Source organism: Ornithodoros turicata, chromosome 6, assembly GCF_037126465.1.
Source record: "Ornithodoros turicata isolate Travis chromosome 6, ASM3712646v1, whole genome shotgun sequence".
NCBI lineage: Eukaryota > Metazoa > Arthropoda > Arachnida > Ixodida > Argasidae > Ornithodoros > Ornithodoros turicata.
The window spans coordinates 37023897-37050001 of record NC_088206.1 but is presented as its reverse complement, the minus strand read 5'-3'; the positions used below and the strand labels follow the sequence as shown (position 1 = coordinate 37050001).

General features: G+C 46.2%; 1 protein-coding gene and 1 long non-coding RNA gene across 5 annotated transcripts in view; one reads left to right on the top strand and one right to left on the bottom strand.

Annotated features, from left to right (window-relative positions):
• Window positions 1-26105, top strand: part of LOC135396547 (uncharacterized) — a 139304-nt gene that overhangs the window by 64969 nt on the left and 48230 nt on the right. For all 4 annotated transcript variants that reach the window (XM_064627590.1, XM_064627589.1, XM_064627587.1 and 1 more), the window contains one exon: window positions 24346-24663. In XM_064627590.1, coding sequence (XP_064483660.1) covers window positions 24346-24663 — 318 coding nt within the window. The remainder of the gene's footprint in view (window positions 1-24345; window positions 24664-26105) is intronic.
• LOC135396551 (uncharacterized) lies at window positions 47-24508 on the bottom strand. Its single transcript, XR_010423429.1, has 3 exons — window positions 24047-24508; window positions 22921-23109; window positions 47-1939 (listed from the first exon to the last, which is right to left on the bottom strand). It is a non-coding gene; the product is annotated as an uncharacterized LOC135396551 (long non-coding RNA).

Below are 26105 nucleotides of genomic sequence, written 5' to 3'. Positions count from 1 at the left end.
ACATCACGGTGTAAAATAAAAATAACACACTCTCGTCTCACCATGCGAAGGCAGCATCCAGATAGTGTTCGTCTTTTGAGCTTCCTAATCTGATTGCCATCTCTCGGCGAGTAGTAGGACTGACAGGACAGCCAAAGGTGACCTTCGCATTTATGGATGTTGCAAGCGAGGGTCTTCGTCTCTTGGCCTCGGCAGCTATCCTGCGCACCGTAAGATGGTGATTAGACGAGGGGCCTTGAAAACGAAAATTATCTGGTGTGGGTGTCATCACATCTCTTTGTGAATATTCTCAAGTTTCAAATATCAAATCAAATCAAGTATCAGATTATGGTATTCAGTTCTGGTGTTGAATGGAATAGCGATTCATATTCGAGAATATTATAAATTTGTTTCAAATATCGCTTAGAGATAAGGTGTCAGTGTTCAGGGATGCCTAGTCCTTTTTGTGTCGTGGAGGGCACCACCACTTTATGACCGTAGAGTGCGCACTTGTGATGTCTCGTATCTTTACTGGGCATGTCATCTTTCAACCGTTGTATTTGACGTCATTTCACAATACCTGCAACATCAGTTTAGTTCGACAAAAGAGAGAGGGCACAGACTAACTGGTGCGTGACGATTAAAAGATGACCTCAGTTTTTCGTTCATTTAATCAGTTTAGTTTTCGGACGCGGCGCCCCACCATTCGAGGCAGTACGAAATGGATAAAGCCGCTGATGCACTGGCACAGCTACCTATGGTATTGGGCACGTAAATACATGGGCCCAGATTTTCTCCAGTTTGTATCGTGCTGGCACTATAATTTGAAGTGTGCGTTTTTGTTTTTACTTCTGGCAGAACTAAGGTGCTGCTCCAGTTTGCATTGTGATGAATTCCATGTATGATATTCAATTTTTTTTCTTTTCTAAATACATATATGTTTGAAAATCTTCCGCGTTGTATTTGGTACTTGTGTTCGGGGCAGCTTTTGGTCTCCAACATGGTAATCAAGTGACAACTGCTACGGAATTGGGCACCACTTATAAGTCTAATTTAAAGTTTTCAACATCAGTGTTCAACATGTGGCTCATTGTTAAGGACTGTGACACACTGAATGAACTACTCTGCTTGTGAACCATATAAGATGACATTATGCTCAGTTTCAACACCTTGAAAGCTTAAGAACACAAGTGCCAATGCACAGGTTGGCTGTAAAGAAACATAGGAATTAATTTACATGCACTGCGTCCTTGAGTAGTTTCAAACTGAAACTGTCGTTGGCGTCTTCATGGACAAAAATGATAACTGAGAAAATTGCAACATTCATCATTAACGAGGTGCATTCGTACAGTATTATCCAGGAACCAGGCTCTCGGAATCTCCTTAAAGGGGGATGTGGTGATCGATCATCGAAAAATGTAAAAAAAAAAAAAAAAGAATTTCTGAAAATCGCATTTTTGGCTCATATTATGTGTTTTCCGTGTGTTCTGAAAGAGTTATGGTGTAAAACGCCACCAAAGCGCAAAAAAAAAAATATTTCGATCATCGGGTGAGGCACAGGTCAAACTTCGTGAAACATCATCGTTTTTACCATGGAGGAAGGAAACACAAGAGCGGCTCTTCGCGCCAGACCAGAGCCGTATATTAAAAGGGAGTCTGGCCATTAATGGGTCATGCCTATACCTGAAGCTCTCCCCACTTTTTCAGCTTTCTGACCAATGAAGTCTTGAAATATGGGGCGCTATCAATAAACCTATCCTCTCTATTTGTCCCCGTATCCAACATGGGCAGTGCCATTTTGGGTGGCAAGTGGATTGGATGGGATTGAAATGGATACCTCTCGTAATCTGCAAAATTAGTAGATTTTTGGTGCAAATTTGATGAACGCCACCTAGGGAGCGTAAGGCACGTCGGGAATTGTCGTCTGCTTCTGTCGTCGTACCGCTGCCGGCAGAACCACCTGCTGGGACACATTCTGTTGTTGGTATGATTTTTAAACAATTCTACATGAATAGCTGGAATATAAAAGGCAAGAATGTTTATATCAATGAAATCCAGCAATTAAATATGGGATTGTACAGCACAGTGCCGTTTGTGTTATGATTTCATTATGATCACCGTGTTCACTAGCCCGAACACCGGCGACAAAACGTATAATTTTCAGTTAGATATCGCTCGATGAGTATAAGTTGAAACTGATTTCCGAGACTCGTATATGAGGATGTACGTTTGCAGCGTAAAATCAGAGTAGTCTGAAAATTTTTTTGTCGCGAAATTTCCGCTTCACTGCGTTTGTTTTCGTCGCCATTTTGGGTAGTGGTAAGGTGTCATGGCGACTCCCTTGGTGAAAAGCAAACCACTCAGAGGACCGAAACTGTGATTGACAGGTCGAGCCTCTTTTTGTGACTCCTCCCAATGACTTGACTCCCTTTTGATATACGGCTCTGCGCCAGACTAGCGTTGCCACCCTCTAGCTGTCGCTCCCGTCAAAATCGCCATTACGTCCTGTCCATCACGTGATCCCCTCTAAAGTTTCGGTTTTGCACGGCTTTGTTTCTCGCGCTGCTCTCCGTATGGTTTTGCTTTTCGAAAGTAACTTATTGTGAAAATGTGAGCCCCATCTTAGAAACGACGTATGGTAATGTGTTTCTGTCCCGGCTGCGGCTGCCATTGAACTGAAAGCACCTCTGTCACGGGAATACGTTTGGTTCGTAAATACACGGTCAGTTTTTTTTAGTTGCCTGTGTGATCGAGTCATCTTGAATTGTTCGTCTGGGACCTGACACTGTGCCGCAGATTCATTTCATGTCCTCTGTTGTTGCACAAATCTTATTAATAGTGTTCTGAGTACGGCATTCTTTACCACTTAATCAAGAAACGTACATACGTTGGAAGTCACCTGTTGCCACACGTGATGTTTCCGGTCCCGCGTATTCGTTTTGCTTTCTGCGCACTGTCTTCTAATACATGAGTAAACATTTGAAAATACAGATGTAATGTATGAGCACGCGTTCAACGTAATACCAAGGGGATGAAACTCGCGAGTTCACTTGCGGACTGAAGTGAGGCGCTGCAAGCTTTTCACGTCATCAAACGTCATGAAACGTCAGAATTTCACGTCGAAGCGCGAGTTCTCAACTGTCACGAGACCATTGGCTCCTGAGGCCGCTCCCCCGGTATGCGAGCGCTCATTGGTTGGTTTGAAATTATTAACTTTCCTTGGCGCGCTCAAGCCGGCGACACGACACCGTGTCGGTGGTGCCGGTGCAATTCGCAGCAAAGTTTCGAAATGTGTTGGGTGCAGCAGGGACGCAAGCAAAGCATCTATGCCGGTACCGCTTTGGATGGTTTTTAGTGTCCTAACATGTTGTCGATACCGACTCTGAAAAGCTCGGTGCCTCATGGATACTCCTGCAAGTCAATTCAGTGACAGATAAGTGGAAGGCAGGTCTGCTTCACATTGCTTGGTGCGATTCAAGAAGGACGAATACTGTGTTTTTCCGCTACCCACTCGATGACAGGTAAGTCAGTTCCTATTCCATTCTGCCGCTTAGCATAGCATAGCGCCACACCTGTGGCATATACGCAGCAGTTTGACAGGTAGAATTTTTGGTTTTCACGTTTCTGATCTCTATCTTTCTTGTTCAGGTATAAGTACTCAACCCATATCTGCTTCAGAATAGCATCTGCATGGATACAGTAGAATGGATAAGCTACTCAAAGTGGTTGGAGGATCATCTTTCGGCATAGCAGCTGCAGAAGTTCCTTTGTGACGGGTCAACCAGGCGCCTACACAAGCAGCAAAGGGATATGGACATGTTCTCTGTCATGCCGGATCTGTGAATGTGTGTGCCTGTGCGGCCAATATACTGTTGTTCTACTGTGAAATCTTCCAAGTGAGACATCAGCCATCAGTGAATGCAAAGTTGCTGCGGCATATCATTCGAACTTCAGAAACAATGTTCATATCATGTTCGTGTTTTGCACAGCTGCAGCAGATGCAGTTTGTGATTTGAAAATATCTATCTCGAAAAATAAAGCAGCTTGTGTAACAGAAACAGCCAACGCCTGCCACATTTTGTTATTTATTTCACTCGACGCGAACGAAAATCCAGAACCGCCAAAGCGGGGTAGAGGGTACAGGTTCAGGTTCAGGTTCAGAGTAGCCTCGTCCCCTTTTGCATCAGGGCAGGCACCTAAGCGGTGCCACAGGCTAAGAGAGAGAGAGAGAGAGAGAGGCAGAAAGAAGGAAGAGGAAGCATGGGTGAGAAGAGAAAGAAAGTGAGCGAGGGAGGGTATAGGGAGAGAAGGAGTGAGGTCGAGGTGATGGAAGCAGAGGGCGTCCTCAGAATTTCTTAGAGAGAGGGACTGAGGAAGGAAGATGCATCTCGTTTCGCATGGCTGCATGGCTTGGCACAGTCTGGCTTGGCTTGGCTTGGTCTTTGGGTCTGGTCTACCTCGACACTGGAGGTGTAGCAGACGGGGTGGAACTTCTCCGTCGTTGTCTTGGTGGTACAGGGATGGTCGTGGCTGTCTTGGCTTCGCTTGCCTCCCTGGCTGTGTCTGTCATTTCTGTGGGCGTCGCTTCTTCTTCGGCTTCTCCCTCTGGGTTGGTGGGGTTTGGTTGGGTTCCAGGCGTGATGTTCCCTTGTGTTTCCTGGGGGCTCCCTGGTCAGGGACGTTGTCCGTCTGGTTTTGTCCTTGATGCTTTCTCCCACTCTATTAGGAGGTGCTTGGTCTCTCCGATTATTTGGATGTCGCTGTGGACTTGAAAGCCTAGCAGCAATTCTATCTGTTGTGACATGACGTTGTGTTTCTTGTCTTGTGTAGGGCCGCACAAACGAAGAGTATGTGTTCGATGTCCTCATCCTCTCCGTTGTCACAGAGGAGGCAGGTAGCGCTGTCGCTCCCAAGGAGCTCCTTCAATCTTTTCCTCGTTGGGAGGGAACCCGTTTGTGCCTGGAACAGGAGACCACTACCTTTGTCTCCCCTGTAGATATTCTCGGGCGCTGGGGTCGTCTTGTGTCGTCTGTAGAACGCCATGCTTCCTTTTTTTGACACAGCCGAGAGCCACCTTTCCCTTTCAATGAGGTCCATTTTTTTTTTGACGAGGCCATTCTATTCCTTTTCAGATTTAGCGGTGTTCCTTTTTGTGTGTCTGCTGTATATTCTGTCTATTTGACTGATCCTCTTTATCCAGTTGGTCTGTATATTGGCAAATCTGAGGAACTTGAATAGGCGGGTCGTGTATGATTCTTCGCGTCCGTGGATCAGTCTTCCAAGGTATCTTGTCTTGGAGCGTGCTTCTTGGTATTCGTACGTGGACCACCCCAGTTCACCCTGAATGGCCGGATTTGGGGTGGCGAAAGATCCTTGTAGAAGCCATCGGCCGATTTCTCGTTGTTGCCGGTCAAGTTGTGTAATTGTTGTCTTGCTGAGGCATACTACTTCATTTGCATATGTTGCCACTTGGACAGCGGTGGTCTTCCAGTGGAGACATCCTATTTCGTAGGGGTGGAAAGAGTGGAGTGCTATGTGCCACGTATGGCCTTTCCTGCTGTTCATTTTTCTGAGGAGGTTTTCCTCGTACGTTTGTAGATAGTTGTCCCTGTCCTCGGGCAAGATTCCAAGGTAGTTGTATGCTGTGGTGGTGTCCACTTTTGCTTTTTGCAGTGTAAATGAGGGAAATGTTGCGCTGTCTCCGATCTTCATTACGTTGTTTTTTTCTCTACTGAAAAGCATGCCTTCTGCTTCTGCTAACGCAGAACACATATCTAGAAGGTCCTGCAGTTTTCCCGGTTCATCGGCTATCAGGACGACATCGTCTGCAAAGGCCAGGCACGAGATCACGGTCTCCTCAAAATTCCCGTCCACATTCTGTGTGCGCAGGTGGACTCCTTTCCCTGACTTTTCGAGGGCGATTAGGAGATCATTGATGAAAATGTTGAAGAGAGTGGGTGAAAGTGGGCATCCTTGGCGCAGTCCGATTTCTTGTTTGATTCTGTCCGACGTGTACGGGCCCAAGGTGAATCTGCTGTAGATGTCTCTGTATAGAAGATCTATCAGAGTCGCCAAGCTCTCGGACACTTGGCAGGCCTGGATCTTTTGTTTTAGTAGATTGTGTGGTACAGTGTCGTACGCTTTCTCCAAGTCCAAAAAGGCGAGGTAAAACGTTTTTCGTTGTATCTTGTAGACTTCGATCAGTTGTGTAATAATAAATAGGTTGTCACTAGTCCTTCTATTTACGCGGAACCCATTTTGTGCTTCAGCTATGTTCCCTTCGCTCTCGCGTTGTAGTCTTCGGTTAAGAATTGATGTGAAGAGCTTATACACGTTGCTCTGGATGGCGATAGGCCTGTAGGAGCCAAGATTTTCTCTTGGCTTACCCTTTCCTGTGTGTATTAGTGTAATGTTGGCTTCCCTCCAATCTACTGGAATGTCCCCCATAGATATAATCTGGTTGAAGCATTGTCTAAGGAATTCCACTGTTCCGGGTTTGAGTGCCTTTAGGAACTCGTTAGGGATCCCATCTGGGCCCGTTGCCTTCCCCGGTGCCAGGCGTTTGATGCTCACCTCTAGCTCGTCTTGTGTTATGTCCGGGATTCATTTCCGTCGTGCTTTATTTGTTTTTTGGGTAGTTTCTTCCCTAGTGCATGGCACTCTTCGTCGTAGGAGTCTGCTGCAGCTTTGTGTAAAATTCGGTTATATATTCTTCGATTTGCGTGGGATCTGAGAGAGTATTATTTTTATCATCTTGTATGTTTGAGGTAAACTCTTGGTGGTCTTCTTTGTCGATGTTGGCTATGTAGGCCCACAGAGAACAGATGAAAGAGGGAAAGGGGAAAGCGCCCCAGCGTCACATGTCACCCAGGGAGACAGAAAAAAGCAGAGCAAAAAAGCTACTCAGCCGTCGTCCAACGATTGGCCCAATGCTAGAGGTCACGTGAGTGTTTCCCGACAATAGAAATATACTACGCGTTCATTCCCCTGGTAATACTGGCATCCGAACTGTGACACAACTACAGCTCGCGTCGTCTGGTCTGGCCTCTGGTGGCGCCATGGAGGTAAGAAACTAAGGAGAGAGCTATAAGATCGGAGGGCCGTGGGACCCCTCTAGCGGTCGCTCCTGGCAATACCACGCCCATCTAGTTGCCCAATCACGTGATTCCCACATGTTTCGGTGTTATGGCGGTCTGCGCGGAGACTTGGAAGTTTAGCAAACCTCATCTTCAGCAAACCTCTTACTGTCAAGGAGTTCATTCGCACAATACTTTGAAGGTTATGGGGTGTTTCAACATTTGCCGCGTGATAAATCACAGCAGAAGTTGAGCAAAACGGGAGAGAAGCCCTGCAATGTCACGATGACGTACGTCTTCTAGCGATTTAGGGATCCATTGCTTCCACACTGAGATGATCTATCTTGTGTTTCAACGGGTACGTGACAACTTCTAACTCCAAAGATGTTATGAAAGCGGAAACAAGTTATTCGGCCGCAGCTCGTCTCGGTATTCAGGTTAGTTACGCCGCGGACATGGAGGACGCCATGTTTTATTACGTCTTGCCGTGACGTTTATGGTCACGTGTGTGGGCAACTAACCAGAACGCCATGCGCGGGTCGCAGCACACCCGCTTGCATTGGGAGAGGCGCTTAGGGCATCTCCTTAGTTTCTTACCTCCATGGGTGGCGCCGTGCTGTCTGGAGGGTCACGTGAGCAGTCACGTGGTAGACAGGAGCATCCAAGAATGCAATGCGAAGCCAGCTACGCTCGCCCCGATGGAAAACTGCGGGAGGGGCCGCACCTTGTGTTTCCTTCCTCCATGGTTTTTACGCGCTCGAATCTCTGGAACGAAACCAGCGCGGGCCGCCATCTTGTATGGATAGAGTGTTTCCTCCTCTTCAAATTTCCCGTGGCGGGATCATTCTTCGATCCAAACTAGCCGCGCAAACTGGAAAAGTTTCGAGGCCCTGTCGTGGAGAATGATTGGCCTTCCGCTGCACGTGATCCATGAGGGCTCCGTGACTGGCCCAGTTCGCGGTTGCTCCTGGCAACGGGCTCCTTCTCCGCCGGATCGTCTGCTGGGTGTTCGTCCAGACGCCTCGCCAGCTTGTCGAGTATCTTGGATAGTTCGTTGTGGGTTGTTTTCTGTTCGGTTTATTCCCCGATCGTTCACGAAGAAGTGGTCAACTGTACATCGCTTTGGAAGCCGCAAGGGAAGATCTCAGAGGGCGGGGAAGCAACAGAAAACTTCGATGGAAACCGAAACTGAGCCCTTTGTTCACACGCAGCATGGTGCTGGCGTGAGTGGTCCACCCGCCAGCCCAGTTAGCAGCACATCGGCGATTCATGACAGGGCAGATGAACAACCATCTACAAGCACTGGACGTACGATTGAGGTGCATTTACAGCCGTCGTATGTGTCTGCAGAGACGTCCCGCGAGTGCGCCGAAGCAGTGCAGGCATCGTTGGCCGCCATGTCCGCAACTGAACGAAAGATGCAACTGACTGCAAGCGAGGAAGTTGTGGACGATACTGGGTGCGGAACCGAGTATCTCGTTTGCGAACTTGCGGCACTAAATGCACACAAAAGAGATGTTCGCAGCCAGGCCTAAGCGTAACTCCCAGCACTAGGCTTCAGTTGGCAGTGAAGATGGTTCTGGCAGGCTCCAACAGCTCCCCATAGAGCCCATAGTTCGAGATAATTCACACAACACTGGGCACACGACCAATGAAATTGCGACGTGGTGGATATTATGCACAACCTGTCGGCCAATCAGGAGCGTCAATGTCTGGCTGGCCTTTCGGCCGGGACTGGCTACCATCGACTTCTGGATTTCAAGCCTGCCGCCGTTATTCGGTATTCAAAATATCTAAAGCGATTTTTGGGTAAAATAAAGATTTATTGGATACAAAGCACTGATTCAAAGATCTGATACATGGGTGCACTGTGCGTACAAAGCCCACTGTGTTGCTGACACACTGGGACAAAGTTCGAACATGAAGCAGAACGAACACACTGTTCAACTCCTAATACCAAGCGAGTCTCATCAATAGTTGTGTCCTGAAACAGCACAACACGCGTAAACTCACAATGACGGACGAATAAACCCGCGAACATATTTCTGAAAACTGTTCTGTCGATTGACACCACCGAACACAGGAGGACGACATGCCGACCGTGCTATTTCAAAACTATGCTGAAACGGCTGAGACGCTGCACGCACATATGCACGTACAAAATGAGATTTCAAAACATTCTCTACCAGTCGGAGTGCGCGCACAGTCTCGCCCAATGGGCTTGCAACATGGTGTATGGGCGCAGTGGTACATATTCTACAGCCGCGTCCACGGGTACCTGAGGATGACTGGTTCTGGTGTGTGAAACCAGCGCCTCCTCTATACTAGAGATGACTGCCAAACGCCGTTCAGCAAGGAATCTAAGCCCTCTCCTACCCTCCTCTCTTATTCGCCCTTGTTTCACGCACTCGGCGCTGCGTTCCGACACGTTGCAGACACGCCGGGCTACCGAAACTAACCGAAACCGGTGTAGTACCGGTAGGACTACTGTTGAAACGCGCGTGTAAGTGCTATTGACTGCGCATCTTATGAGTGAGTTTTCGTTATGCAATACTGCTGTATTCCACTATTCATGTCAAGTGCGAGAAAGAAGGATCCAGGGACATCTTTCCATGAGATTCCGGCAGACCTCATTTTACGAAAAAAGTGGTTGCGCATGATCTCGAGAAAAGACTGGGAACTGAATTCTACTTCGTGTTACTCGGTTGTGTGCAGCAAGCACTTTTTGCCCACGGATTTTAAAGAAGGTACAAAGACACGGCAACTGAAGAAAGGTGCTATCCCAAGCATTTTTCAAGGCTACCCGTCATACAAGCAACCGGTGCCGCAAAAGCAAAGGGTTGACAGAAGCATCATGAAAAGGCAGACAGCCGTCAGCTACACCCGTCAAGTGTAAACTCCACCGCCCTGCACCGCTGCTGCCCTTCCAGAAAGTGCTGGAAGATCGCCTACGTGTTGGAAGATCACCTACACAGCATGAGACGGATGTACCTCTCTTTTGCCACCCTGCTGTCACTGAAGATATCTGTTCTGATGTGTCAGGCCTTGCAGACGACCCAACTAACTTTCAAGTGTGTGCAGGAACAGTTTATGCAAGGAGAACATTTGCAACTCAGAGAGATGTGCCTCTCACATCTTCAGCGTTTTATGAACGAAGAAAGTGGCATGCGAAGGAGCGTCAGCTTCGAGCCGAGCTCGAAAAGTTGAAGGGCACAGTTTACTGGTACAAAAAAGAACTGCGTCAGCTGAAAGAGGATTGCCACGTAAGCTCATTTCTTGACATTGTGAAAGATTCACATGAGAAAAATGTGAAGGCAACCTTCATACTTGATAGAGGTAAGTTGGTGAACGAAATCGATTCAAATCAGAAGCCTGAGCTTCGGTGAACATGGAGGAGGCAAATGACAAAGCTTTCTACATAGGGATTTGGAATGTGATTGAATCCTTTTTTGCAGACTGAATTGGAATTAATTGAATTGGAAACGAAAAATTGGAATTACATGTGGCCTTCAGTTTCATAGCCTCGATCCGCATTATAAACCACGGAACATTAAGGGATAAATGGCAAACACCAAGCAGCTCAAACCAGCAAATGAGTTTTCCTTAAACACCCCACAAAAATTACATACAAGTAGGTTCATGTGCAAAAAAGAGTAGGACAGTTACAAGTGTGCTGCAGCTGACTTGGTTATCTACAGTATGACCTGTTATGTCCAATAAGTCTTCATTTGCTAGTTTGAGCTTGTATGTGCTGTCCGTTTTCGTGGTCGTTTTCAGCGTGCTTTTTATCCCATTTGCACTATGACAGTGGTGACCATCTTCACTGATGGCCACTCTGGTCTGACGTCTCTGAAGAGGGGATGTTAGGTCAGCCTAGAGGCTCCCCAAGCTTCCACGTGTGAAAAATTATCCAAGAGAATTGTGTTCCAGGCAGCATAAACATGACTTGAGCTCTGTTTTGCTCTGTTCATCTGGTTAAGTGTGTCCAAGGACTGCAAGAATGTCGTGATGTACAGGCACTGAGCCTGGCCTTGTAAGCACAATGACATAAATGTGTATGCAATACTAACAGGAGTCACTGGCATCGTAGGATGCCAATTTGCGATTGCCTATTCGGGAACGCCTAGGGCAGGGGACTCCAACACACGGCCTGCGAGCTGCCGTTGTGTGTCCTGCAGGGCTCCCGCAACAAAAGTGAGAGAGAGAGAGAAAAAAGGAAGGGGAGACGAGAAAACTTAATCGCAGGGAGAGAGAGAGAGAAAAGAAGCTAGTAGACGCCATGGGCAATCGTGGGCCTGTGGAAAGCCCTTTAGTTCTTGGATAACATCGAATTGCAACATTCACAGACCCACTTAAAATAATACACTTCACGTGGGAGGTCTCTTCAGTACAGCACAACGGGAACGCTGTCACGGACACCCAACACTTCCTCGGAAGGACAAAGCGGTCGAAGGTTCTATACCTATAGTTTCGGAATTTGCAGATGTCAAAGCGTCTCTTCCGTAATCACGTGTTGAACTATCAAGCCTACGGTGGACGTCGGTTTGCGCTCTGCAGTGTTTTCATGTTTTTGCGACGGACTACAAAAAACCACAAGGACTATGGCCTGCTCGAAGCCACATCTGAAGCGGTTGGTAGGGGAGGAGAAGCGTACCTTCCAAGAGCATTTGGAGGTATAGTTCTGTTCGCGTTAAGGTCTGTTCGCAGATATAAATAAAGTCCCGGAATGTCTGGTGTGCCAAAAAACTGTTGGTGCTTTGAAAGAGCAGAATCACCCGACGTCATTTTGAAGCGCTTCGCCAAGGGCAGTACGTGGAATTTAGTGGAAAGATCCGTGAAGAAAAAGTGATGCGGCTCATATTGGCAGCCACAAGACAAAAGGACATTTTTTGTAAAGTTAACAGAGAAAGTGAGGTCGCCATTGAACCAAGCTTCGTCCTTGGTCGCAGTTGCTTGCAGTTTATCACAAAAGCGTCAAAACCCTTCACAGAAGGTCCTTTTATCAAGAACTGTCTCATTCATTCAGCTGGAATTGAGTGCACAACTGCAAAAGATTATTTTGAGAAGATTAGCCTTCCTGCAAATGTTGTCTAGGACGTGGTTGCAGATTTGGAAATGCAGCTGCGCGATATTTCTTAGAATTTTTGTGCGTGTTCCTTAGCACTTGACGAATCCACGGACTCAGCTCAGAGCGTGGTGTTCATCCGCGGTGTAACGCGAGACGATACAGAGTGACCTGTGGAGCGCTATAAAAGGCAGTATGGAAGTAGCAGGTCTTAAGTGGGAGAATCTCGCGTCAGTAGCGAGTGATGGAGCTCTTTCAATGGTTGGTCACAATCTAGGTCTGGTAGTCCGCCTCAAAGAAATGCTTGCACAAGAAGGCGTGCCCACGAACCTTCTGGCAATTCACTGTATCCTACTTCAAGAAGCATTGTGCTGCCGCATAGTTAAGTTTAAGCACGTCGTGGACGTTGTCGTCAACACCGTTAACTTCATTCGGTCGACAGGCTTGAATCATCGTCTGTTTGCAGATTTCCTTCAAAACTTAGATGCCACGCACAAAGACCTGCCTTATCATAGAGTGGTCAGGTGGCTCAGCAGATGGAAAGTTCTTCAACGTTACTTTGATCTTCGAGATGAAATCAAGAAATTTCTTCACAACAATGGGAAAGAATGCCCCGAATGGTTGCGTGACCTGGCGTTTCTCGTCGACATAACTAACCACCTTAAGATACTTCATATGAGCCTGCAGGGGAAAGCTCGCTTGATCACAGAGATGTACGACAGCGTCAAAGGTCTTGTGAGAAAGTTGGAACTTTGGGAGACACAGCTAAAGTCGAAGAATCTCTTCCACTTTTCTTGGCTAAAAGCCGCTGACTGCAATAATGAGGAAACTCTTCCCACATACTCGTCGGCAGTGTCAGTGCTGCGGCGTGAGTTCATGACAAGGTTTCATGACATTGAGATACTCGAGGCGATGTTTACACTGTTGGCTGTCCGCTTTTCAGTTTTTCCAGAAGGCTTTAAGCCCAAGCTCCAAATGGAACTAATAGATCTCCAGTGCAATTCCACATTGCGACAAAATTTTGACGAAATTGGCGCTTGAGTTCTACAGTAGTCAGGAAATTGTTTTCCTGCCTGATTTCTAATCTCAGCCGTGTTCTGTGGATGTTTGGAAGTGCATACGTATGCGAACAATTCTTTTCAATGATAAATATCAAAAAGACTGAGCTGAGGTCCCAGCTGTCTGATGACCACCATCTTCAAGCCCAGTTGAGAATTGTCACTGCGATCAATCTACACGTGGACCCCATCAATCTGGTGAGGAAAAAGAGGCCTCAAGTGTCGTCTGCGCATCATTAGGAGCGCGTCCTCCTGTAACCTTGTTCTTAGTTTATTCCAAGGTGCATAGCTTCCTGCCGTTGGCTGTAATAAAGTTGACATTGTCCGTTCTACTGCATATTTCCTTCAGACTTTTCTTCTAGACGATACAATCCTAACCAACGGCATCCATGTATCTGTGTCACATTAAAGACAGTAGAGTAAGTTGCCACTACGCCACTCGGTCCCCTAAATCAGAGGCAGTTTTTGTGTATGTTCACTATCTAAGCCCGCCGTGGTGTAGGCCAGGCCAATGTGGCCTGTGCCTCAGTTTGAGTTGGAGACCCCTTACCTAGGGAATACAAAATTACTATGTGGATAGCATCTCCTGCTGGTGAAGGTATCCTGAAGGTATCCTGATGAAGGTATGCATGTCCTTCAAATCAGGAATTTTCCCAGCATCGCCTCACCCTCCCCCACCCCCTAGAAATTTCTTGTTGATCGCCCTTGGGGGGACGGGGGGTATGTCCCTTTAACTCTTTGGAATGTACCCGTTGCTCCTGTCTTTCCTTGTGGTTGGTCCAACGATTATCTACACACATCGCCATCTTTTGCATTTTGAAGTTATAGGTCTTGTTTCTTCACCTGTCGCTTTAGGTTATCTCGGACATATTTATTGAACTTTCGAGTTTCATAGAGTGAACTAGTCAGTGTGTCAGTAACCTTATATTCAGAACGCAACAACCTGTGCACTCACGCCTGTTCATAAAAGATTGACATTTAAGGGGGACTGAATTTTGCGGAATCAAATCTTATTGACATGGTGTGGCAAAACAAAAAGAAAATGCGGGAGGGAAAGGACAAACAAAAAGAGACTGCTGTATTACAGAAATAGAACTGTGCAAGTGTACGTCTACTTCCTTGTTCAAACTCTGGAAAGTGTTGAGAATGCACCATGAGGTCGCCATATTTGGCTGGCATATTACTCTCAACACTTGTCATAACCCCACTTGGGTTAAGTGGTTACCAACAGCTGCAGCATTTTTTTACAGTGATAGCTGTAAAGTGGATGTATAAGGGGGGGAGAGATTCTGGAGTTGGCCAAAAAGTGTCTGAAGCTGAAGCATCCAGTAAAGCACTTCTGCCTGTGCCTCGGGCTCACGTAGGGATATGCCTGTGCTGCAGTGCTTCCTCTCGTGCCTCACAGATGGTGCCACAGCCTCACGTCGTAATGTCTCAGCGTGTCGGCAAAGAACATGAGAGGAAGAAGACGAGTGAGAAGAATTGCTTCCCGTCGATGCCGTGGCGGTGTCTACGCGACCACACCACAAACTTAACGCCTTTGCCAAGTACAACACTTGGCATTTCCTGGACTACTTTCTTCCGTAACAAATTGTACACCAGAAAGAAGCTTTGCAGATGTTTTCACCAAGATTGGCGACGGGAATGTGCCGACAGAGGATGAAATGGCGCTATTGGAGAGTCGCTTCATCACCAAGAGTGAGGCCCAACTCCGCCGTTCGAACGGAATATGGCTTTTTCTGGCTAATAAGCTGTCCAAAAGTACAACCTCCTTCAGGCTGCCAGTCTCGAGGACATATGCCAAGCAGATGACTGGAGAGCGTATTCTGCTGTGACACAAACCAGGAAAGAATGGCAATTCAGTAGCTGATCGACGACATGCCGCCCACCAAGTCTGTCAATTTACCATCCACCATTTTGCTCAGCTTAGGGAAGCCCTACATGCTCACCTGCAGCTTAGACCTTGCCAATGGTCTCTTTAACGGCGGGTTCGGAACACTCAAGCACGTCTGGTTTGAGGAAGATGGCCTGCCCTTTCGCATATGGATCCACTTTACGAGTGACATAACGGCCAAACTGGCCAGACTTAATGCAGCACCACTGTGAAAGGTACTACAGTTAAACCTTGCTATAACGAAGTCGGTAAATTAGGCGATTTACTTTGTTAAATTAAAATTTCGTTAAAATGAAACACCATGTATACAACGCAAGAGAAAACCAGCAATGTGCAGCATCGAAAGAAGTGACAGGGCGCTGACGCCTCTCTCATCAATGTGCAGCATTTATCGAGAAATAATTTATTAGTAGTCTGTGACCTTCTTCTGTGCCATATTGGCTACCAACATTGGCGTTACACAACGTTCAAGTTCTCAAAGTGTTTTCATTGTGTTGTTCATTGTGTTGTGCTGCTCGTGCGATCCAACATATCACCTTAGCACATCAAGAGCATCGAGTACATCTCGCGCGCTGGGGACGGGGATGTCGCACGATTCCTCATCACCATCGGTAACGTCCTCACCTTGCGAGTTGCTGAGTACATCCTGCACGATAGTCATCAGTAGCTTCTTGCGTTGGAATAACGCAAGAGTCCACAAACAAAGTCCTGAAGAGTGACAGCGTCGGGGACAATGTCTGGGGTGCCTCGAAGTTGCCGCCAAGCTTCCGAAAGTTCTTCGTCCTGCTCAGTCCTTCATCTCTCAGTTCATTGTCTTGCGGTTTACACCTTCACCACAATAAACAACCAACCGAAGCATCTGAAGCAGCAAAGTGAAACCAGTACGGTGTGGACAGTATGGAGCATGTGAACCGAAAGGAAAAACACAACGCATGTGGTCGCTTGCCTGACGCACGCTGCGCAAGCGGGAGGCGCAAACGAGAGGGAATGGCACGGCCACAGCCAATAGAGTTCTCCGCCGACGCGAAATATCTCGTCGGCGTTCGACGAGATGGCAGCAATGGCAGCGCGGTGACTGCAGACTCGTTACCGGTGGCGTTATGTTGCCGCGAAATCAAAATCTCGAAGAAAAATACCCTTTGTGCGCAGTTTTTTTCTGAATTCGCGGCGACAATATGCTCTGTACTTCGCTGAGGCCTTCGTTAAATTGAAATTGCGAGGGACAAGACTTCGTTATACTGAGGTATGAAATACATGGGGTTCTATGGGAGCAAATTTACCGAAACCATAACACTTCGCAAAATCGCAAATTTCGTTAAACTGAAGTTTGCTACATCGAGGTTTAACTGCAAAGCGCAGTTGAACTAGAGTAGGTGCCGCTCACTCGGCACACCGTCAAAGTACAAGCACAGTCGCCTGATAGCTTCCTGGTCACGCAGCTCTGCCGGAAAGTTGGCCTAGGGACGACGGGCGCCGCGCGCTGGCGCTACGATGCCTATACTCAATAAGACCTCCTTTCGCGAGGCTTGAGAATGGCACGTTCTGTACCGTTTTTGCACTTTTTTGTGCTTGCAACAAAAATCTGCTCTGTTGTGGTGTCCTGCTGCCACGCTACAGAAACGCTGATGTTAATAATCATTTTTGTTCGGCTTTGTTTTATGCACAAAACTGCTGTCGATCCAGTAGAATATATGATTATTAAATTGGTGTTCTCATTTCTCCTCCCGCTTCCAAGACTGAAGCAACGGGGGTGGCGATGCCCTCATTCGCACATTGTGCTGTTTTCTAGAAGGACGGAAATCCCTGAACACACGGGATGAGTGACCTGTAGCCTCTATCCAAGATACCCTTCATCGCTGGAGGCTAACAATGTGGAACTCGAGAGAAGCCCACAAATACAGGAGGATGAGATGTGTATTTAAGTGTATTTTAAATATAAATACGCCTAAAATGGTATTTAAATTTAAATATACATTTTTCTTGCCTGTATTTAAATACGTATTTTAAATACAATGTATTTAAATACTGTCCATCCCTGATGTGCGGCATACGTCCCCCAAGACCTCCTTCTGGCATGCATCTACATTTCACTACACGCTAATCACGCGGTGTCGCTCACTTGATCCACTCTGCCTTCAAGCTGGACTGGAAACGAATCTTGCTCATGGGAGACTTTAACCTAGACACAGAGCTACTTTCGTGACCACTATGAAGGGCTTCGACTTCTACCCAATGTCCAACACTAAAGAACCCACGACTCGGCACAGCTCCACCATCAACTACGTCTTTACATGGCGTGTGCTTGGGCAAGTACACACGATGCCTCACCACCTGCTTCACCGACCACAAACCACATCTTGCCAAACTCAAACAATAACAAAAGAAAACTTTGCCCTAGGTGGACCTGACAGCTGTCTCTGTTGGTGAAATAGTGCAAAGGATTCACGTTAATTCTGCCATTTATTTATTTATTTTTTGTAACAATACCAGGTGTGTTACATTGAGGGCTGGGTAGATCATTTTTATGCACCTGCTTTCAGCAGGGTGTCTATTGCCGTCTTCGACTGTATATACGCTGTACATTGCTGATTGAACAACAAGGTGGTACACCCCCTTACATTCCACCAGCACCCCCAAAATTAAAGCCCTGGGAAAATCCCTGCTTCAATTCATATCATTCATATATACAGTGATTACATGAAGCATCAATTTTTACCTGCATTCTTTCTTGTCTGTCTGTCTCAGTTCACACATGGAAACAATTTTTTCCCAGCTAGCACAGTCAGAAGTGACATTCTACCTCAATAGAATAGGAATAGCACCAGTATGAGTTTCAGTGAATGCAGCAGTGTGCAACGCATACACTTTTGCACTTTCACATGCATGGTAACTGAAATTTGTCTGCATATTGCAGATACAGATGCTGTAAGGTGCTTCAGGTGTCAAAGATTCAAGTAACCAACCTGCTTGCTGTTGGTCTGCTTGAAGTGATTGTGGATACCCTATGGCATTAGTAGACATTTCCCAAAGTCTTACTGGGAAATATTGAGTCCCTGTCATTTTACACGGGGTCAAAGTTTTCGGTAAGCACCAAAACCATACTATGCTTGAAATAATCGGGCGGGTGCATCGCTCGCGTTACACGCATAATTATGGTGCTGAAACAGACGACTAGGTTCGGAAAATGCGCTGAAGGAGGAATTTTTGGGAAATTTCAACTGTTAGTGCCCTAAAACGCCCCGGCTATCGGCACTTTTTGTTGCGACTTTGCGTTTTTCTAATATACTTTCCGTAACAGCTGGAATTCTTGAAAACCTTGTGGCCGTTCACCAAGACCCATTCTACAAGCCTGCTGGTTTTGAAAGCTGTCAGTGCAGTAGTTTTTGCCATAGTACCTTAGTGCCTTAAACCTGACGATTTTAGCGAAGTTTGCCGTGTTTATGGTCAATTTTGAAAAGGTAGCGGTCGCCATAGAACAGTCATTTGGTATACATTAGGTAAAGGAAACCCTCGGCCAAAACATATATAAAAACTGAAGAGGTACTTTTTGATAAGCGCAAGAAAATTTTTTTTCTCTGAACATACTACGCGAGGCTCACGCACTCACCGGTGGAGGGAGAGCGTTGGTGAGCATTGCGGTCCAGGCGCGCTACAACGCGGCAGCTCACATACGTCGCTGCTTGTCGCACGATCCCAAAAACGATAATTTGGACTTGTGGGCACCGGTCTAGTGCATGCACAAGCTACTGCCAATGTCGCAACAGGTAAGGAAACTGCCTCCTCCAGTACAGCAGCGCGAGTGGATACTTTGCATTACAAACCCGACCGAAGCATATAACCGCTTGACAGCATTTTTGCTTACACCTTTATCTTATCACTTTCATACAAGTTGTACAAAAGCAAAACGTCTGCAACGGAAATAAATGGCCCTTGCTCAGTACACTAGCACGGTGTAGGCGCTCAAGATTATGTACAGTATTTGATGCGGTAGATGGCGGATCCACGTTTCTGGCATGTTCTTTGAACACCCGGAATACCCGATGCCGTTGGAAATAGACGTTGCCTTCACGGTGATTTCAGTGCGGCTAACGGGTTCGCAGCGGTGATACCTCCCTCTTTCAGGCACGGCCCTTGTGCTGTCGTAGCGATTCTTCAATGCCCCTTGCTGCCGCACTACCTATTCCTCCAGCACCCTGATCGATGTAATGGCGTCGAGATTTGCATCTGACCAGCTGTACAGATCCACGGGTCTCAGTATGTGACCTAAGGGGCTCAAAATGCTGGCTTTAGCAGCAAGTCTCTTCAGAGTCCCAGCTCCATCGCACGGCCCTTTCCCATGTGAGGTTGCATAGAAGTGCCATGACGCACTTATGCTGAAATACGAGTAGTGGTGACAGAGGTTGACGAAACTTTTTTTTTTTTTTGTATTTAGAATCTGCGCCGTCCGTGAAGTAGCGAAGTTTATTTACATGGGGATAGTCTGCTCTTATTGTGCGTGTGAGCTTTGTCTGAAAGGTATAGAGCACGGCATTATCTTACCCTAAGCAATCTGATATCCCAACGAATGTACGGTGACGCAAGTTCATGTCACCAGGAAAGCAGTTGTAAAATACCATCGAATGAATGAGAGCCTGTCCTTGATCCCAATATAAAGATAGGGGAGTGTCCTGTACCACAAAGTTGTAGTTTTCGGCAAAATCTATTAGGATGACACCTTCTTCAGTAGGGAACAAATTTTTTAGATTCCGAAGGAACTCTGATTGTTGCTTTGCCGCCCAGTGGTGGTATTTCAGTGATAGCAATTTATGCGTCAAGTGATCGACCAAGCCGTTCCGGAGGGTCTTCTCTGTCCGCCACAGAGCAATGAAACGTAGGACACGTATGCTCACGTGTCGTTGGGATTTGCATTCCAGAGGGATTTGTTTATCCCCTAGAGCCGCTACCTACAAATCTTACCATATCTTTGCGTTTTACATGCGCAATAAACTGGCGGCATATGCAAAGCTGACCAACGTGTAGAGCCTGTGGCGTGCTGCCCCCTGCACCGCAGGCTACTGTCTCCAAAAGCAGGCAACTGTCAATGGGGGACCAGGAAAACTACTCTTTTCCACTGAAAAATTTTCAACTTTGTAGACTACGTATATGATGCACACAACTATGGGACGTCATATTGAGTTCCTTGCGCATACTGGGGTACTGAGCAGGGCCATTTACTTGGGTTGCAGACGTTTTGCTTTTGTACAACTTGTAAGAAAATGATAAGACATAGGTGTAAGCAGAAATGCTTTCATGCGGCTATGCGCTTCAGTGGGGTTTGTAATGCAAAGTATCCATCTCGCGTTGCTATTCGCCTCGAGATCGAACTGTAGGTGGCGCTGAGACAGATGCCCTAGTGGGGATACGGCATGATCGGACGCAGCAGGCTCTGGCTTTTCTACGCGGATATCGCAGTGTTTCTGGATGAAATGCCGCTGTCAGTGCCTCACATATTGCGGATGTCTTGAAAATGTCTTGAAGTGTCTTGAAATTGATACTTAGAACGCTGATATGGTGTGGAAGTTGACAAAAAGTGCTGCACTGCGAAACGCTCAAATCGCGAAGTTGTGAAAAGAAAATCTCCTGTATGCTTTTGAAGGGAAACACTGCCTCCTTTGTTCCAAGCTAGATTTTGTTTTAGTCTTTTGCTGCTCTCGCTCGAATATTTATTCGTCGCTTGTGTATAGCTGTCTTTCCCTCTACCTTTTTATCTTGCGTCGCGACAACAAGGATTTAAAAAAAAAAGGAAAAACTCAAAATTCCTGTCTCCACTGATCTAAATGTACATTGCACTAATCAACAATAACAATGAATCTAAGTGTACAAATGTGCAAGAATGCAACATAAGGGCCCTTGGCTACAATTTTTGCGTCGAGTAACAGCAGTGGTTATTCAGGTCGTGCGAGACCGGGAGCGGTTCGAGGTTTGATTCATTTCCTGTTCGGGCATTCATTAAATGGTGCTAAAATATGTTAGCAGATGACCACACCTGTGTGGTGGACTTGACTTTGTGTGGGGTGTTACCGGTCACGAAATAACTACATATAAACTAAGTTTTTGGTTCCAGCGGCAGGTGTATTCTGAAACACGCTGTTGCACACGTGCTTCATACCCCCCCCCCCCCCCCCCCCCAAAAAAAATAATAATAACACGCTTGTTTTACATAGAACGTTCAGGGATGGTGCATTTTACTTTGAATGCGTGTCTTCCAATGATGTGTGCCAATGATTACGTATGTGAAAGATAAAAGTCTAGCCCCGTCATACAGTCAGATGAAAGGAGACGAAAGCTTCAAATTCATACATTTAAAAGCACCCGTGCCACAAATATATATATATATATATTCATGCAATCATATATTCCATATATTTATACATTCGATACAACTTGTGTTTAGCACGTGCAGAATATCCTAACTGAGCACTATGAAGTAACTTCGAACAGCTAGCACAGAAACCATTCTATAAATAACTGTGACATAGTTGTATGCCTATGATAAAAAAAAAAATGTTACAACATTGACCTTAGCTCTTGGTACATTTTGTTTGACACACAGAACCGCAGTGACAAATATAATATAACAAAGGCCGAATGGAACATATGCACGTCCTGTAGTTTTCTTCCCTGCTAAGCAGCTCTTTGAAAGCTGCTAGAACAAAGTTTTCCACCAAATCATTTTCACTCATTTTGAACCGATTTTAAAAGCCCAAAAGTCCAGAAATTGATCCTTCCAAGCACGTTTTCGAGTACGGTGACCACAGCGAAAGCACCGGCTCAAGCGGCGCATCCCCACTAAAGGTAGTTCACCGAGCAGCCGCATGGTGGCGACGCTGTTCAATCTCGAGGCGAATACTGGTGGATGCAGGTTTGCTTACTTGTTGCGACATTGGCAGTAGCTTGTGCATGCACTAGCCCGGTGGCCACAATTCCAAAATATCGTTTTTGGCATCGTGCGACAAGCAGCGGCGTATCTGAGCTGTCGCGTTCCTGCGCGCCTGGCCTGCGATGCTCACTAACGCTCTCACTCCACCGGTGAGTGCCTGCGCCTCTGCGTAGTATGTTCAGGGAAAAATATTTTCTCGCGCTTATCAAAAAGTACCTCTTTAGTTTTTTTATATGTTTTGGCTGAGGGTTTGCTTTACGTAATGCATACCAAATGACTGTTCTATGACGACTGCTTCCTTTTCAGAAATTGTCTGTAAAAACGTCAAACTTTGCGAAAATCGCCAGGTTTAAGGTGTACTATGGCAAAAACTACTGCATTGACGGCTTTGAAAACCAGCAGGCTTGTAGAATGGGTCCTCGTGAACGGCCACTAGGTTTTCAAGAATTCCAGCTGTCATGGAAAGTATATTTAAAAAAACGCAAACTCGCAAGAAAAAGCGCCGATAGCCGGGGGCGTTTTAGGGCACTAAAATTTGGAATTTCCCAAAAATTCCTCCTTCAGTGTATTTTCCGAACCCAGTCGTCTGTTTCGGCACCATAATTATGCGTGTAACCCGAGCGATGCACCCGCCCAATTATTTCAAGCATAGTATGGTTTTGGTGCTTACCGAAAACTTTGACCCCGTGTAAAATGCCAGGGGCTCAATATTTCCCAGTAAAACTTTGGGAAATGTCTATTAATGTCATAGTGCATCCACGATAATATTTTGGTCCAGAAGTGCGGGGGGTCGAGCAGGACCTTTGTATCATTTGGCGGGGAATGACCCACCTCTCAACTCCGTGTCATAATCTAATGGAACTTAGAATATAAAATAATTCACAGTGTTGTAGCACAGAGCATAAGTCAACATTGGAGTGTCTACCAACCTGGAAAACCAGGAATTGTCAGGGAATTTTAATGTGACTGGAAAAGGCAGGGGATTGTCAGGGACTTTGCCAAAAAGCAGGTGAAGTCGGGAAAATCACAGACAAGCCTTGTGAGGATGCGCAGCGAATCTTGAGTGCCAGTCAGTGGTTGAGCAGCCACACCGCAGCAACATTCCCGCGAGTAGCAGTCTGCCAATACGACAAGCTCAGAAGTAGAAAAGTAGGGCAGCCTCACTAATACTCAATAAATAATCTGTCTCATGAGGGATCTGTACCAAAATGTAGCAGCAGGCACCAAGTTCCCTTTTGTTTAGGTCAGGGAATTCGCTTGAAATAGCCAGTGAAGCCAGCCAAATAGCCATTGAATAGACAGTGAAGGAACTGAAAAAGTGAGGGAATTTGAAGGCTGCAATTTGGTAGACACCCTATAGAGGCAAGAAAACAGGCACCTCATTTTCGTTTAACAAGTTCCTTGCATGTGTTGCTGTAACCATGCATGCAAGCAACGCAGACCAAAAACAGAAGTTAAATCAGAAGACTGTAAAAAAACATATTCACCAGCCAAAGCAGCAGTTGTTTCAACAGTAAACTTGAAAACATTGTCTCATCTGAGGAACCCATTGCATCATCCAAGCATCAGTCATTGCGTTGAACACAGAAAATAAGAGCTGTCATGACTTTGCCATAGGTAGCACGCTGACGGTACAGACGAGAACCGTACACTAAACAGTACAATGCACTAAACTGACGTGAGTCCTGTCGTGTCTCTCATGTTTTGCCTATGTATGGGATGAAGTGCTGCTTATGTCGAACTATTGAGGTTTCAATGTCTGTTGGTCTCATGGTGGTACTTGTTGCATACATGAAAAGCATGATTTTGTCTTGTGTGAAGGGAATTGCTCAGGACGAGAGACGCCGATATTTCGAACAGAGACTGTTCGTCTTCTGGGCCAACAGAACAGTCTCTGTTCGAAATATCGGCGGCTCTCGTCCTGAGGCAATTACTTTCATACTTCCCTACCGGTTCGCTGGATTTCTACCCGTCTATGATTTTGCCTTGTGTTGTAAGGCTGGAGTTTTGTAAGGAAAGGCTGTAAGGAACAGAGTAAGCCAAAGCCAGGCTAACCTTTCCTTTCTGTTTTGTCTTCCTTTTATTCTGTTTTCTTTGTCTTGGCAGATTGAATGTAAACTTCAGCTCTTTGGCACTGGGATAGTGCACATTGATGTAAGACTTTGGAACGACTGCAATACAGTGTGTGTACAAGAAATATATAGAGAAATGCATCATTGGAGTACAGATCAAGCATAATGCCATTGTAGTGCTAAGTCTGAGCCAATTTTTGAATGCACACACACCTGTGAATTTTAGTGGGCTAATCTCTTGCCGGAAGCATCAGAAAGCAGAATCTACTTATCTTTTCGCAGGCATATGTGCTGATTCCTGCTTTCAGCCGGTTTGCTGCAGCGGTTGTGATGATTCTTCGGCAGTGGATACGGGCGAGGGATATGCAGCTGCGGGATTTCTACCAGGCATACAGGCAGAACCCATATTGGCCACCTCCTGTGAACTGGTGTCCCAACGATTCCTTTGCGGATTTCCTTTCTGGCTATGAATGGTTGTCCCCCGCTGAAGATGAATTGTCTGCAGTACTGATGAATGACCCCGACCGTCAGAAGAGCCTCCAAGATCTTAGTGAACTTCTTGGAATTAATGACAGCGAATGTGGAAGTGGCATATCATCGGTAAGGGTACACGATCTTTTCTGAACTATGTTACTGCTGTTTACTACAGTCAAACTCCTTAATAACGAACGCCTTTTTAACGGAAAAAAACGCTACAACGAACTTTTTTGGCTGGCTTGTCAAACTCCCATTGGACCAATGTAATTCTCGAACATTTACAACAAATTTCTTTACAACAAACGTACCGGAATAACGAAGACATTTTTCTGTCTTTTCCGTTGCGTTTGGACTTTTACAACGAAGTTGCAGCACTAGTTACTGAGAATATTGGTTGAGAAGAGCTCGAGGAGGAGCAGCCCGCTCTCCCCGAGCCATGACGTCAGTGACGTCACACGTGGCGTCAATTCTTTGGAGCACAGCTGTTGGGACTTGTGCGTCGTCGAGCGGAGCACGCGCTGGCTCGCGGTATATTATTACGTTACGCATTATGATATTACGTTGACAGTGGTGAGTTTTAGTATAACATATGCTGTTGCCTTTGCATACGTATGGGATTGCGTGGTGGTTCTGTGCAATGAGCAAAGCTCTGCTTGCGCGTGCGCAGAACTACCAACGCTATCCCTTACGTACACAAAGGCGATAGCGTGCGATGCACTAAAACTCTTTAACTGCACAAAATTACGCTTCCAAATACCGTGACAGCTTTGTCTGATAATATAATCGCTAATAAATATGTACTCAAATCTCCAGAAACATGCATGCAACTATGCACCAAAAATGTGTGCTGAATATGCAAAAGTGTCAACATATTCAAAAGTGTCAACATAAGTATTGTTCTTCATCGTTGTTGGTGTGAACTGCGAATCAATGATTTTTTGACAAAATTTGAGTACTGTGTTAGGGATCATGCTGTAAAATAATAAAGTCGCCGTTCAGGCGCATGCAACAAAGAAAGCATACACCACAAACATAAATTTTGGCACTTTTGCCACTGTACCACAGTGCAGATTGAAGAATATAATTGGGAGTAGATATACACCTAATGTGTACCAGCCTATTTATGTGGTGGAATGCTACACGTGCTGCAGGGTAATTCCCCCAAGGATAATTTCGACCACCTGGGGTTCTTTTGACATACCCCGCAAATATTTGACACACGATGCTGGAAGTAATGTTTATCGCACCCCCACATTGCTACCGTCCTCTGCCGGGATTGAGACCGCTGTCTTGCGCTCAGTAAGCCAACACGTTAATGGCTGAGCTACCAAGGCCGGCACTAGTTGAAATGCGAACACAGTGTCGTCCTAACGGTATACAGAAAGTGAACAAGCGAAGCACAGTCCACTGGCTATACACATACACGTGCAGTGAGCACACTCAGATGCTGTGCTGCAGGGGGGGGGGTTATTGGCAGACAAAGAAAAAAAAGGAAAGGGGAAAGGTCAGACAGGCAGCACACCAGCTTGCTTTTCCCTAAAAAGAAAAAAAAAACAGCTCACAGG